The sequence below is a fragment of the Lissotriton helveticus genome, chromosome 10 (assembly GCF_964261635.1).
Source record: "Lissotriton helveticus chromosome 10, aLisHel1.1, whole genome shotgun sequence".
In the NCBI taxonomy this organism is placed as follows: Eukaryota; Metazoa; Chordata; class Amphibia; order Caudata; family Salamandridae; genus Lissotriton; species Lissotriton helveticus.
This window is the reverse complement of record NC_136071.1, coordinates 417504768-417519465: the sequence shown is the minus strand read 5'-3', so window position 1 is coordinate 417519465 and position 14698 is coordinate 417504768. Positions and strand designations below refer to the sequence as shown.

Sequence of the window (14698 nt, the reverse complement as noted above, 5' to 3'; positions counted from 1 at the left end):
CTCGCAGAACCCAACACTGCCCTGAACTTATCTCCCCCGCCCCGCGGCAGGTCCATCTCCCACCCTATCTCCCCCCCACCCTCACTCCCCACTACCCCACTCTCCCAACTAGACTCACAGAACACACCACCTCCCTTACCTTAACTCCTCCTCCTCTCTCCCCCCATTCTCAGCCCCCACTACCTTCCTTGCACCCCCACCGTCTCCAGCCTACACTCATCCCTCAACTCAACTGCACCCCCCCCACCAGCGTCCTCACCTATGCCTCCAACCTCCCCCTACTTCATCCACACCCCTCACCCACAAATTCTCTCTCCCACCGAATACCACCCCACCTACTATTACCGCAGAGCCCTGCACTAACGCTAGCATATCCCTCCCCCCTCCCCAGTTCCCTTTCCAGATCCCTACTCAACCACCCGCCCACGGCTCTCATCCCCAACACCATCCCCAATCCGACTCTGGACATGATTATATCCACCCTCCTACAAGTCAAAGAAGATATCCACACCATCAAAGAACTTCTTTTCACACACCCCAGACACCCCCTACCCACCACCACTCCCTCACCCAACAAGTCCCCCCCCCCCCCCCCCCCACAGACCGGCTCACTCAATACTCCCCGCGTTGGCCCTCTATCCCCGCTCGCAATCACACCTACCGCCCCGTCGCGCCCTCAACACCCTTTCAGACCACGACTTACACACCCTCCTTCGCTCATATGGCCCAGGTTCCTTAAATCACAAAACCACCACACACCTCGACATACCCACAATTCTCACAAATCCCCTTAGGCCCCCCACTCTAAGTAACAGAAGTTCCGTCCCCACTAACCTTAGAAAAGTCCCCCTCTCTCTAGAACACTCGACCACCCTCCTCACCCCAGACTAAAATGCATCCTACTCAACTGCAGATCGGCCTCAAGACACTCCTCCGACATCGCGGATCTCATCATAACAATGGATCTTGACCTAGCCATTCTGACTGAAACGTGGCTAACTGAAACTTCTACACCTATAATGGACATACTAGTCCCCCCCAACTACCACATCATTAGACTCGACAGGACCGGCAAGACGGGCGGGGGAATCGCATGCATTCTTAGGAGCAACCTCGCCGTTACTAAAGTCACCTCCCCCTCCCTCACTTCCTGTGAACTCTTCTGCCTCGATATCTCCAGCGAGGGCAAACCTGTATGCTCTCTACATGTGATCTACCACCCGCCCGGGGACAACCTCACCTTCACCCAACAACTCATGGACACAATCTCATCCAACGCCGGTCGGCAGATCACTCAAATCTACCTGGGTGACTTCAATCTCCACTGGAACGATCAGAAAGACGCAGTGGTGAATAGTCTCAAAACTTTCCTTAATGCGCTTGACCTCACCCAAATCTGCAACAGCCCGACACACGACAAAGGCTCGATCCTCGACCTTATCATCGCCAAAGAGGACTCTACCAAACTGGGGGCGATCCGACCCTGTGACTGGTCAGACCACCACATTATCACTTTCTTCATCAACGAAAAAGTTAAACTTAACCCGGCTCAACCCACAAAATCCAAGATCTGGAAAAGGGACCTGCAGAATCTTAACCCTAACGCCTTGCCTTCCCACACCCGCAGTCTCCTCCTTCCCCCTTCGGGCGCCTCTGATGTTCAATCACTGACCGACCTCTACCTCGATTCTATGACCTCAATAATCAACGAAGCCGCCCCCCTGCAACTGAAGAGAGTCTCCACCAAGAACTTGAACCCTTGGTATGATGGTAGACTCAATGAAGACAGGCGTGCTATGCGAATGGCAGAGCGCACCTGGAGATCTGACCCCTCAGCACTGCACCTTAAAACGCTTAAGAACAAGAGAAATGCCTACTTTAGGAAAATCAAGCGCTCGAAATCTGACTTCTTTAGCCTCCAGCTGGACCAAGCAAAAAACCGACCAAGAAAACTGTTCGAACTAGTCAAAACTCAAACCAAGATGCAACCCTTACAATCAAACAGCACAACAAGTGATATTCCACACTGTGAAGACTTTTCTGCTTTCTTTAAGCTAAAGACCGACAACATAAGAAGTGATCTCCTCAATGATGTAAGCCGATACTCCAGCCCCATCAGCATGACTACCACTCAACCTAAAAACAGCGCATCATGGACGTCCTTCGACACCTACTCTGAAGAAACAATTCACAAACTGCTCGGCACCTTGAAGTCCTCTAATCACCTCACAGACCCCCTACCTGCTAATGCTGTAAAAGACTTCACCCCCCTGCTCCTCCCACTCTGGACTAAAATCATTAACAGCTCCCTTCAACAAGGACTCATCCCAGACTCCCTCAAGGTGGGGCAAGTCACGCCTATACTCAAGAAACCTACAGCTGACCCAGCTGACCTAAACAATTACTGCCCTATCACCAACATCCCCACCTTGGCCAAACTGCTGGAAAAATGCGTACAACTCCAACTGACAAAACACATTGACCAGTTTGACCTCCTCAACCCTCATCAATCAGGCTTCCGAGCAAAACACAGCACGGAAACGGCTATGACGCACATAATTGATGACGCCCTCCAAATCCTTGATCGCAATGATTCCTGCCTCCTCATCCTTCTTGATCTCTCCTCAGCATTTGATACTGTCAAACATGAGAACCTACTGGAGCTGTTAAATACCAGAATGGGTTTATCCGGGACTGTTCTCAAATGGTTCACTTCCTTCCTACATAACCGGTCTCAGAAGTTCAAGATCAACAACATGCTGTCCTCATCTGTGCCTGTAACTTTAGGCGTCCCACAAGGATCTTCCCTGTCCCCCACATTGTTCAATCTCGTCATGGAACCACTCACCACTCTGCTTCAAGCATCTAATGTACACTTCCATATGTACGCCGATGACACTCAACTTTACCTCAAGCTACAATCCCCGGAAGACATCAAACTTCTGAACACCACACTCAGAAACACCCAATCATGGTTGGCTGATAATCACCTCAAACTAAATGCTCTGAAAACTGAGTTCCTTCTGATCTCACCTCCGGCGAAAATCGCCATCACCCAAACCTGGCTCAATCACCTAACTGCGCTCAATGTCCAACCCACCATCGTGGAATCCGCGAAATCCTTAGGCATCACACTTGACGCCAACCTCAACATGCAGCAGCACATTAGCATAGCTACTAAAGGAGCTAATTTCCATATCAACACTTTGAGGAAACTTAAACCCTTCTTCCCAGCTAAGGACTTCCAATCTGCTGTACAAGCCCTAGTCATCCCTCGCATAGACTACGGAATTGTGGCTCTCACAGACTCCCCCTATCAACAACCGCACCCCTAAGAGCCTCCTTGAACGCTGCCGCGAGACTCATCACTGGTTCAAGAAAACATTCGCACATATCCCCTGACTTAAAATCCCTGAACTGGATGCCTTTTGAAGCCAGAATACAGCTGAAAATTGCCTGTATGACACACGCGGCCGTACACCACAAGTCACCCAACTACCTCACTCAAAAGCTGACTATATCAGGAGGCTCGAGATCCAATAGAAGTACAAAAAATCTCCTCCTGAAACCTCGAAGATTCCGGAAGGAAAAAACATACGAACGCACCTTCTCAGGAATGGCACCCAGGATCTGGAAAGCACTCCCTCCTGAAACCAGGCTTATCTCCTCCACTGCATTTTTTAAGAAAGAGGTAAAAGCCATCCTTATGGCCAAGTTCACCTGAACTCTATTGTTGTTGGATCAAAGACTTTGCACCGTTTCTTGTATTATTGGTTACCTGACTGTTTATTGGTATTATATTTTTAACATGATTGCTATCCTATTTTGATACTCACTTACTACCGACTACTACATTGTACCCAATAGTTTGTTTAATCACCCTCTTGTTGCCCCTACCCCTTGTTTCTGTAAAGCGCTCTGATATCTGCAAAGATCTTGTTCGCGCTATATAAAACTCTGAATAAAAATAAAAATAAAAAATAATCCTTCAACCATTTGGATGCTCAACACAGCCCAATCCCCTAGAGTGATGAGTAGCCCTTTACAAGCTCGGTTTGATTGATTAATGATCTGTACTAGTACATGACATAAACAATAGTATTTCAGTACCCTTGAAATCACATTACAGTGTCCGATTCGTTGTCTTCTTCTTCATCGGATTATTCTCACCATTTGCCCCGTACTTTGGCTTTCTTTTCAGAATTCTCTCGCAATGTACACCGCCGCTTCTGTTTTTGATATGACGGCAGATGTCTTTTATGTATGCACACATCAAGCTGTGTTTTTCTTAGCAATATTGTAATCCTTCAGTTTTAGAGGGACAACAGGTGTTGGGGGGGCACATTCACTTGTGTCTCATAGGGAGGTGAAGCTACTTCGGATTGTAATCTGTAAAATGACTTGCAATTACTGATTTAAGAATTATTTATGCCCTGGAATGTTTCTTAGTCTTAAACATGGTTAAGATGTGATTTGCCGACTAATGAATGAGTTAGTCGGCAGTCCGATTGATCAAATCTCCTGTAGTAGACTGATGCCATCATTTTGCCTAAGAAGAGTAAAATGTCTTGGCTGTTGATTCTTCATGATGCCTTCATACGGCCACGGTCACAGTTAAAGGGGATGCTTTGGTGTTCAGTCTATGAGGCCAAGCATAAAATGCGCCCTTCAGAGTATTTATGAAGAAGGGATTCCCTAAGAGAAGGAGATTTCCCCAGGGGTAAAGAAATGACAATAGAGGAGATCAAAAGAAATGAGGACAAAATTTACGTAATGTCCTTCTACAACTTGCTTGCTTCTAGGATAACAGAAGTGAACTATCTAGTACAGGATGCATATATTTTCATAACCAGTTTCACCCCTAGCAATTCATAGTTACTGGTGTGTATAACTGGCAGTTATGAAGTTGAAATCTATCTTTAAGCCATGGTAGTGACCCTATGTATTATTTTTCCAAGGTAAAAACGGCAAGAAGTGGTCCATAATAGATGGACTGGTTAGTAAGGAATCTGGGATACTATTCGGACACTAATTTAGACAGTGCCGCTCGAAGGAAAGCCAGGGATGAATAAAGGAAAAATCGAAACAACTAGGAATTAATTCAGCAAAGGGCTGGAAAGTCGGAACACAGCACAAATCGCACAGTCTAGCAGGTTGCTTATTCTTTAAAGGTAAGTTACTGGCATATTGTGCGTTAGCCTTGATGCCTTTAAAAAAAATTAAAAACCCTGCCTGTATGTGGCCTGTAATCCTCCTACAGGCATGAGTGGCTGATGGAATTTGTCGTGGGATTTGGGCCTATACGAGTGGTGCTAGTTGTGACCCCCACACCCAGTTTGGTATGGGCTTCTTCCAAACTACATGCATTCTGATTCATCTCCTCCTCCTTCCCTCTCAATGGCTGACCCAACCACGCCAATTTTCCACATCCACCAATATGTCTCTGCCCGTTGCCTCCTGATGCATGTGCTTGTCCTGGAAACGGGTAGCACCGTGATGTGGGTGATGTACTGACCGTTGAAACTCTCCAGTGTGCCCAGGCCCGCTTAAAATAGTTAAATTAAATTGTTTGGTTTCTTTGCTTCCCATGGAAATCTGAATCGAGGCATAGAAAGAAGTCCAAATATTTGTGGACAGGACACATTACTGTTCTAACTTTAGTCCTCAGCTATTTGGGATGGGGTGTATTTTCAGAAGCCTTGCCATTATAGTCTGGCAGGCAGAGTGGAACTATGGGCATATCGCTGCTTTCGAACATATAGTAGAGGCTGGGGTGGCATGGACAGATAGATGGGAACTTGAAAACCTTCTAGTGACCCATATGATATGCCATTGCTCATACTGCAAAAGAAATTCCTTTTATATACTGTCAGGTAAATATTGATCCCTATTAGTTCTTTCTAAATTGAGCCACAGTTTTTCTTCTCCAGCGTACTTATCGCATCCCAAAGGATATCCACGTGGATCCAGAGAAATTTGCTGCTGAGCTCATCAGTCGTTTGGAGACGGTTCTACGAGAACGGCAAGCAGGGGAGAAGTTGGAAGAGCGCCTCAAACGTGTCAGAGCGGTGAGTCGATGAGTAGCTGTGATGAGAGAAGCTGTTAGCTTCAGCATGTGTATCATGAGCCTTTCTTCGGGATAGTAATTTTATAATGCTGAATTTGCAAACATCCACTCGCTGAAACTATTATGGCAGTGGAGAGGTGGGAGGTTTGAAATGAATTTTGGGTAATGTGTATATGTAAGGAATCCTGGTATACAGTTTATTGAGAAATGTGCGCTCATCCTTGCTCAGGAAACCATGCCCAATGCCATATCAGTAGCCCCGAGAATGTATTGCATCTCTTTTGGTGCCAAATGGCAATCTAGGGTAAAAGTTCCGATACTGACAGCAGTCTATTGATCTCTTTCTCAAAGTCACTGGTGTTCTATGTAATGAACCCTCCCCCTTTTTTTTTTTGTAGTGTCGTGATTGTTTCTGCCCGAATCTGATATTCAAATACATTGACTTTGGGAATTTAGTGTTGCAAGCATCACATTTTCCTCAGGACTGAGGATTAATTGTTGAAGGCATACATAGACAAGTGGCATTAGTGGAACTTTGATATTCGTAATATACAATAAATATAGTGATAGTTGAGTCTGATCTTGCCTAAAAAATAATAAAGTTCAACTTTGGTATAAAGGAAACGTGATCTTACAGTTGTCAAAAAGGGTAAACCCTTGGTCGAGAATTACATTGCAGTTAGCGAAAGACTGTGTGATGATATATTAAACATGGAGGGCATTGCTTAAGTGTTTGATGGAACAGTACACTATCACTGGGTACCGTTCTCACCAGTAATTTTGTTGGCGGGTCTGTGTTCCTCCACACTGCCCTGCTAGGGGTGCTGAAAGCTTTCCTTCTCCCAAGAGATGAGGGTTTGGCCATTTTTCAGAAAGCGCCTATCACCAATTCCATTCATATTTCATCAGTAATGCTTCTGTAGTTTCTTAGTTGGTCTTGCAGCCCCCAAAGGTGAATAAGGGGCACACTCCAAACTGCTCCTGAGGAGGGTCTGAAAAGCTTTTTGCTGTTGGAAATGGTAGGCATGCCTCATGTCAGTAGAGGTTTGCCCCCTTCCATTATGTTCCCATCTCACCTTTTTTCCATTTAGCTTTTCAGCGGTGTTGGGGCATATTGAGGATAATTCCGACAGTCTACTTCCCCAGGAACCAGAAAGACTTTGATGAAGGGCGATTGGAGTGATATCCTAGCAAGAAAAGCTGTCCACAACTCCATTTATTTATTTTACCCTTATAGATCCATGTTTATTAGTGGAATACCTCCTCCCTCCTGGACAGGCACATATGGGAAAGCCTGGAGGCGCTAGGGGGCGCACACGCAGAATGGCCGCACTGTAGTGAGGCTCCTGCTGCCTGACTACATGATCCTCTCATAATCCTTCACCACCAACGCCAAAACCCGTGCAAATGCGGTGAAATTGTAGGGTGTGTTGATATACAGACTCGGTGAAAGTTTGGAAGCGATCGAAGAATCCGTCCTGAAGTTAAAGCCGTGGAAGGGCCAGACTGAGAGCTGGGCTGGAGCCTGCCTGATCGCGCTGCCCGGGACCCGTGATCACGATAGACCGGGGCGGACCACGAGGCGTGCAGGCCTCACCAGATAACGTGCTGAAGTGACCCCCGCATTGCCTCGCCGCCGGACCCGGGAGATCGGAGAGGACACCAGTACGGTGCTGTGCCCTACCAACGCCATCGGGAACACCCGGCGAGCCCCCTGAACGGCGTGGCGAGGAGCGGTACTGGCCTGCTGGGGTGGACCTGCACATCGCGGTGCGGCGCGTGCAGGAAGGCGGAGCGGAAAGAAGAGAGACTTGAAGTGGAGCGTCCGATATTGGGGAGTCCGCTGGCTGGCAGCTGGTGGTATATACGGCGGTAATGTACAACTCCCCCCCCCATTCTCCCCCCCTGATGGTGCTAACCAGTGAGGATCGTGCCTGATTGCTCTGGCCGGCCTGAGGGCGGCGTGGATCGCCATCACGCGGTCCGCATCATTGCAGCTACCCGTGGTCTTCAGCCTATTACCGGAGATCGCCGGCGGGGAGAGACGGAGGATTGGAGACCCGGCCCGCACTGGCGCGAACGGCAGGAGGTGGATCGGCTGCATGCCTGAGGGCCCGAGAGTGTGCGGTGAGAAAAGGTGGCAGGACACCGCTCTGTCACTGCCTGCGCGGGGGGCATGGTGGTAAAATCACGACACTGGCGGAGCCCATAGCCTGTGCACATCGGAGTATAACAGGCCTGACCTTGCCTACACAGCGATTCTATACTACGCTTTGGGGCTCAGCGAACAAAAACTGCGACCAGGGTGAGACACGCTGTTCAGAACATTGCTCTTAAAATATTGCTGAGTCGCATGTGTTTCTCCTTATGCCCCTTAACTGTTCAGTTGGTTACGCTGCGGGGCGCTTCCAACGTGATGCTTCTGCCGGACTTGGTTGCCTCACTTAGCCGGGAGCTATCTGGATGACGCGCCACATCTGTACCCTTGTGATCTTGTTGGGCACATGCTAGAAATCGAATACCAAGGGCGGTAAGGACCAGTCGCTGGCGTTGATAAGTGGTGCCCTGCTTCCTACTGTAGGCTCACAACTGTCTTCTTGGCCTACCAACATTGACCCACATTACTCCCACGATCGTTTGCGGTGTGCAGGGCTGCTGCGAGTGCCAGAAGGTCTCGACCCCGACTGCCATCCTGAGCCGAGAGCTACCTCTCTGAGGGCCTCATTGCCTGCTGAGTCGTTGCGGCAAAGATCGATTGCTGCCCTTCTGCTTCCTCCACCCACTGGCATTGCTTTACACCACACGGGGCTGTAAGAGACTGAGCTTACCTGGCTGCACGTGGACTGCTGCGCCTCCTTCACCGCCTACACGCCACAACAGTTGTCACTGGCTTGGATCCCTCTGAGCATCGGTAGTAGGAGCGTCCTGTTGCTCTGCGCTGTGCTCATACATACCTGCCTATGGCCTCTCCGGGAAGACCTTGAGCTGAAAACTTCATTGCCCCTCACGGAAACCTGCAACGGTCCACTATGGGGAAACCCGATAACAGACAATCTAAGCTCTCCTTCGACTCCACCGCCCCCAAAAAAGGGCTGCGAAATGCACCGGACACGGGGGAGTCCCACAGCCCTGCGACTTCTGGAGCTAGTTCCAGCTCCTCTCCGGCGGACATGCAGCAATTGATGCAAGAGATGCAACAAGGGTTTGCCACGATAGTGGATAAGGTCGACCGGATCTCATCAAGAATGGACGCCATTGCGCAGAAGATGGACGTCCATGAAGAACGCATCACGGAAACGGAAAGAAGAATTTCTGATAATGACGACACCACGGCCTCTCACATCGCGCAACTCTCCAGGATGGACAATGTCCTCAGAGTTATTGATGCCAAGAACGAGGAGTTGGAAGCTCGAAGCCGTCGAAACAACATTCGCGTGATAGGCGTGCCGGAATCAACCAACACAGGGCGCATGGAAGAGTACGTGGAGAGGATACTTCTTACGGCAGTCGGTCCCGACGCGTTCTCCAAGCAATTTATCGTTGAAAGAGCGCATCGATCGCTTGGCCCTCAACCCAAGCCTGGAGCCCCACCGCGCCCCATCATTGCGCGGCTTTTAAACTACCGAGACCGAGATACTGCATTGAGAGCAGCACGCACTAACCAAAATCTGTCGTGTGATGGTGTCAATTTTTTCATTTACCCTGACTTCACGCCTGTTGTGCAGGAACAACGTCGCAAATTCCTTGATGTCAAGCGGAAACTCGGGGCACTGCAAATTGACTACGCACTGCTGTACCCAGCCAAGCTGAGAGTGACCCACCAAGCCAAGCAGCACTTTTTTACAAATCCACAGCAAGTGAATGACTTTTTGAAAAATCTGCGCCATACACGCTCCGGACAGAGGAAAGATGACGATATGGAACAGGACGATGCACACTCGCTGAATGGTGATGGCTAAATGGCAGGTCCGATTGGTGAGATTCATTGCTGGTCCACTGTCGCTATCCTGGGGCCAATGGAATGCCTCCGATCGAGAATAAACGGTTCGAGGCATGTGGGCTGCTGAATTCATATCTATAGCATAGATCGCCGCCTAGTGTTGGGTCCGGATGATTGCACATTGTTGTCCTGGAAGAGTCTTCGAAGTATCACGAGATAGGTGGCTCCTCCCCTGGACTACAGTGCGCATGGGCATCGACTCCATCCCCAGATTGTTTTTTTCCGCCATTGGGTTCGGATGTATATTCGTTATCTCCAGTTCGGAATCGATATAGACTTTCCTTAAGGCCTGAAGGCCTTTTCCTATACCGTCGGTATTGTTTTGCGCTCGGTGCCCAGCTCTGTTCCGGCTCAGTTCCCGAGTCGGACATCCAGAGGAGTCGCGTGGCTCTTCGGTGCTCGAGGCCCAGTCGACGCAACAAGACTTTCGACGACACATCATGGAACGGAGCCCGTTCAAGAAATGTCCCGTGTGTGGATCGAAGTATCCCCACATCGACGTCCACCCGGTGTGCAACAAGTGCCTGTCGTCGGACCACGATGAAGCCAACTGTATGGCTTGTTCCCGGTTTCAATCGAAGAAGACGATTCGACTTTGGCGCGTGACGCGCCTGGAGGCCCAGCAGTCGGCCCCGGCACCGGTGGACATCTTCGAGAGAGAAGAAGCAGACGAACAAGAAGTTCATATGCAGATTTCACCTCCAGCGGAGGAGATCGACTACGACTACGACGCGGACGTCAAAGTGCTCGATGCAGAAGAAGTCGTCGACGAGGTAGGAGACGACAATGAGGCCTATGGGGCCACGGAAGATAGCTCAGGCGAAGAGCTATGCCCCGTTCGAACAATCACTCAGGCTCAGGTCGAGGGATCGCCACACGGCCTTACCCAAGACCTTACACCCAGATCCACGGCCTCGCCTACGGGCCCGGCTACGGACACTTCTGCGGAGCCGCCGTTGGTCAAAACGAAACCGAAAGTGAAACCTTCGGTGTCGACGAAAACGACAGTGATGGAGACGCCGTCGAAACAGAAGACGTCTGTCCCTCTGGCCGCCTCCTCGTCTTTCGATATGTCTGGGCAGCCGAAGCCGAAGAAGGCTGTCGACCCGGTGAAGTCGACCAAAGGCGTCGAGCCAAAGTCGGACAAGGGCGTCGAGCCAATATCAATCAAGGGCGTCGAGCCGAAGACTGGGGCCCCAAACCCAGTAGTCGAGGCCGCCGACCCGAAAACGTCGGCGCCGAAGGCCGTCGACACGGAAGGAGGACACGGCGCACCTAAGAGGGCTGATTCTGTACCTCGGCCGGAGAAGACCAAGACATCGACGCTCGAGTCTTCACACGCTGGTGGACCGAGGACGTCTGTCGGGTCGACGAAACCGTCCGCTTCCTTTACGAAGCAGGTGTCGGACTCACTGCAACGCATCAGGAACAAGGCTTCCGCGGTCGATCCGAAGGATGCTTCCACCCCGAAGCAGGCTGCCAAAACGCGAAAGTCTTTGACGCCACTCCTGTTTACGTTGCCGCCGAAGGTGGCACCGAAGGCCTTCGCACCACGGTCGGTCGCCGAAGCGCCCGTGCAGGGGTCTGCAGGGTCAAAGCCTTCTCAGCCGCTTGGGAGCTTGAAGCATCGACAACCCTTGATGGAGGAGCAGTCGGAACACTTTATCGACGCCGACACCGGGAAACTTACCCTCTACAAGAGAAAGATCACGGCGACACAGCCTTTGGAGTCCTACACGATTCCTTTGAAGCGCAAAAAGCCTTCTACGGATTCCCCGGTTCTGGTTGAGCCACTTGCTCCACGGACTCCAAGAGTTGCTACACCCTCACCCACTTATTCAGATGTGGAGGCTGGGGAAGGTGATGACGAGGAGTATAACTTTCCTGCCAACACTGATCCTGAGGATCACCAGGACTCTTGGGCAGATGCAGGGGACCCAGGTGATCAGCAAACTGCCCCGGACACTCAGGTGTACAATGTCAAAACCTCTCCTACTGAGGATTCTGCGGCATTTAATGCTCTAATTGAGAGGGCGGCTAAAAACCACGACGTCCAGCTGCATGCTGACCCTATTGAGGTGGACTTCCTCTTTGATACCTTTTCCACGGCAGAAAAGACTGTCAAGACTCTCCCAATGCTGAAAGGGGTTCTGAAACATGCTGCAGACATTTTTAAAGAACCCACACGTGCCAGGGTGATCAACCCTAGGATTGTAAAGAAATATAAGCCGGCACCTGGCGACCCTACCTACATCAAGGGCCAGTTGCCATTGGACTCTCTGGTCATTTCTAATGCCCGGAAGATGGCGAATTCGCAAACCACTGGTGATGCTCCTCCCCCTGACAAGGAATCTAAAGTGCTGGAGGCATCAGGGAAGAGGGTGGCGGCTCAAGCGGTCAATATCTGGCGTATCTCAAACACTCAGGCACTCTTGGCCAGATATGACAGGGCGCACTATGACACACTAGAGACCCTGTTACAACATCTACCAGATCAGTATAAAGAGGCAGCGGAGATGCTTATTCAGGAAGGGAAGCTCATCTCCAACTCTTCTATTAAATGTGCACTGGACGTGGCGGACACCGCGGCCAGGGCCATTAACACCAGTGTGATGTTGAGACGTCAGGCATGGCTCAGAATCTCCAGGTTCAAGCCGGAGGTACAAACCACCATCCTCAATCAGCCGGTAAACCCTGATAGATTATTTGGTCCTGAGGTGGATACCACCCTGGAAAAGATAAAGAAGGATACCGAGACTGCAAAGTCCATGGGAGCTCTCCAGTCCCAACAGTTTAGGGGCAGTACTTTTCGTCGCTCAGGCAATAGAGGTGTTTCCAGAGGCCAGATGTCCCAGCAAACGCAATACACTAAAGGTGGGGCGCAGTCCTCTTACACCAAGCAGAGTAGAGGCGGCTATCGGGGCAACAGTACCAAGGGCAGAGGCCGGGGAAACAACAACTACCGCTTCTCCGCCACCAACAAACAGTGACGCCCTGTCACTGCCCCCCGACCATACAACACCTGTCGGGGGGAGACTCCAGCAGTTCCTGCCAGTCTGGAAATCCATCACCACAGACAGGTGGGTCAGAAAACGTATCCAGTACGGTTATTGTCTGGAGTTAACATCCACTCCACCCAACATGCCACCAAAACACCGTCCTATGTCCACAGAGCATTTGCACTTATTGCAGCAGGAGGTACTTGTCATGCTGCAAAAAGGGGCAATCGAGCTCGTGCCGGTGGAGGAAGAAGGCACACGAGTGTACTCCCTGTACTTCTTAATCCCAAAGAAGGACGGGTCCCTCAGACCCATACTGGACCTCAGACCCCTAAATCAGTATATTCTCTCAGAACACTTTCACATGCTGACGCTGCAGCAGGTTCTTCCGTTGCTCAATCAGGGAGACTTTCTCGCAACCTTGGATCTCAAGGATGCATATTTTCACATTCCACTACATCCATCACACAGAAAATACCTCAGATTCACCATTCAGGGTCGGCATTATCAGTTCAAGGTCCTACCTTTCGGGGTGACCACAGCGCCCAGGGTGTTCACAAAATGCCTGGCGACAGTGGCTGCACACCTCAGGAGGCAGAACGTTCACGTTTACCCTTATCTGGACGACTGGCTTGTCCAAGCAAAGTCGGCCCAGCAGTGCGCCGCAAACATGTCCCACACCATTCACCTTCTTCACGATCTGGGGTTCTCACTCAATTATCCGCACCTTCAGCCAGCCCATGTGCGGCAGTATCTGGGCGCGACAATAGATACTCTGGCAGCCACAGCTCAGCCGAATTCTGTGAGGATCGACAGCATTCAGTCGCTGATCCAGAAGTTCAGGCCGCAACACTCGCTTCCAGCAAGAGTGTTCATGCAGTTGATAGGCATGATGGCCTACTGCATCTTCATAGTCCCGCACGCGAGGCTACATATGCGCCCGCTCCAAGAATGCTTGGCTCGTCAGTGGACTCAGGCTCAAGGACGGTTGAACGACCTAGTGTTGGTGACCGGTCGGGCATACAGCTCTCTGCATTGGTGGAATCCACACAACCTTTGCAAGGGCCGACCGTTCCAGGAGCCTGTGCCACAGATTATCCTGACGACGGACGCATCTCTCCAGGGTTGGGGAGCTCATGTACTCCACTACACGGTGCAGGGATTATGGACAACGCAGCAAAAGAGGATGCACATCAACTACCTAGAACTGATGGCAATCTTCATGGCAATGATGGCATTCAAAGTACATCTGTGCAACAAGGTCATGTTGATCCGGAGGGACGGACAACATGACAGCCATGTACTACATTCAAAAGCAGGGAGGTACACACTCTCCACAGTTGTCTCATCTAGCTCAGAGCATGTGGAAGTGGGCCATTCAGAGGAACATCTTCCTCATGGCAGAACACCTCCCGGGCAGGGACAATCAGATGGCGGATCTGCTCAGCAGGTACAGCCACCAAATGCACGAGTGGGAGATACATCCATCAGTACTCCACCCGTACTTCCAGCAGTGGGGTCATCCAGAGATAGACCTGTTTGCCACAAGGGAAAACGCAAAATGCCAAAGCTTTGCCGCCAGGTTCCCTCACCCACAGTCGCAGGGCAATGCGATATGGATGAACTGGTCAG

General features: G+C 50.5%; 1 protein-coding gene across 2 annotated transcripts in view; it reads left to right on the top strand.

The window, feature by feature from the left end:
• AXIN1 (axin 1) overlaps positions 1-14698 on the top strand; it is a 271337-nt gene that overhangs the window by 117162 nt on the left and 139477 nt on the right. For both annotated transcript variants that reach the window (XM_078662899.1, XM_078662900.1), the window contains one exon: positions 5931-6068. In XM_078662899.1, coding sequence (XP_078519025.1) covers positions 5931-6068 — 138 coding nt within the window. The remainder of the gene's footprint in view (positions 1-5930; positions 6069-14698) is intronic.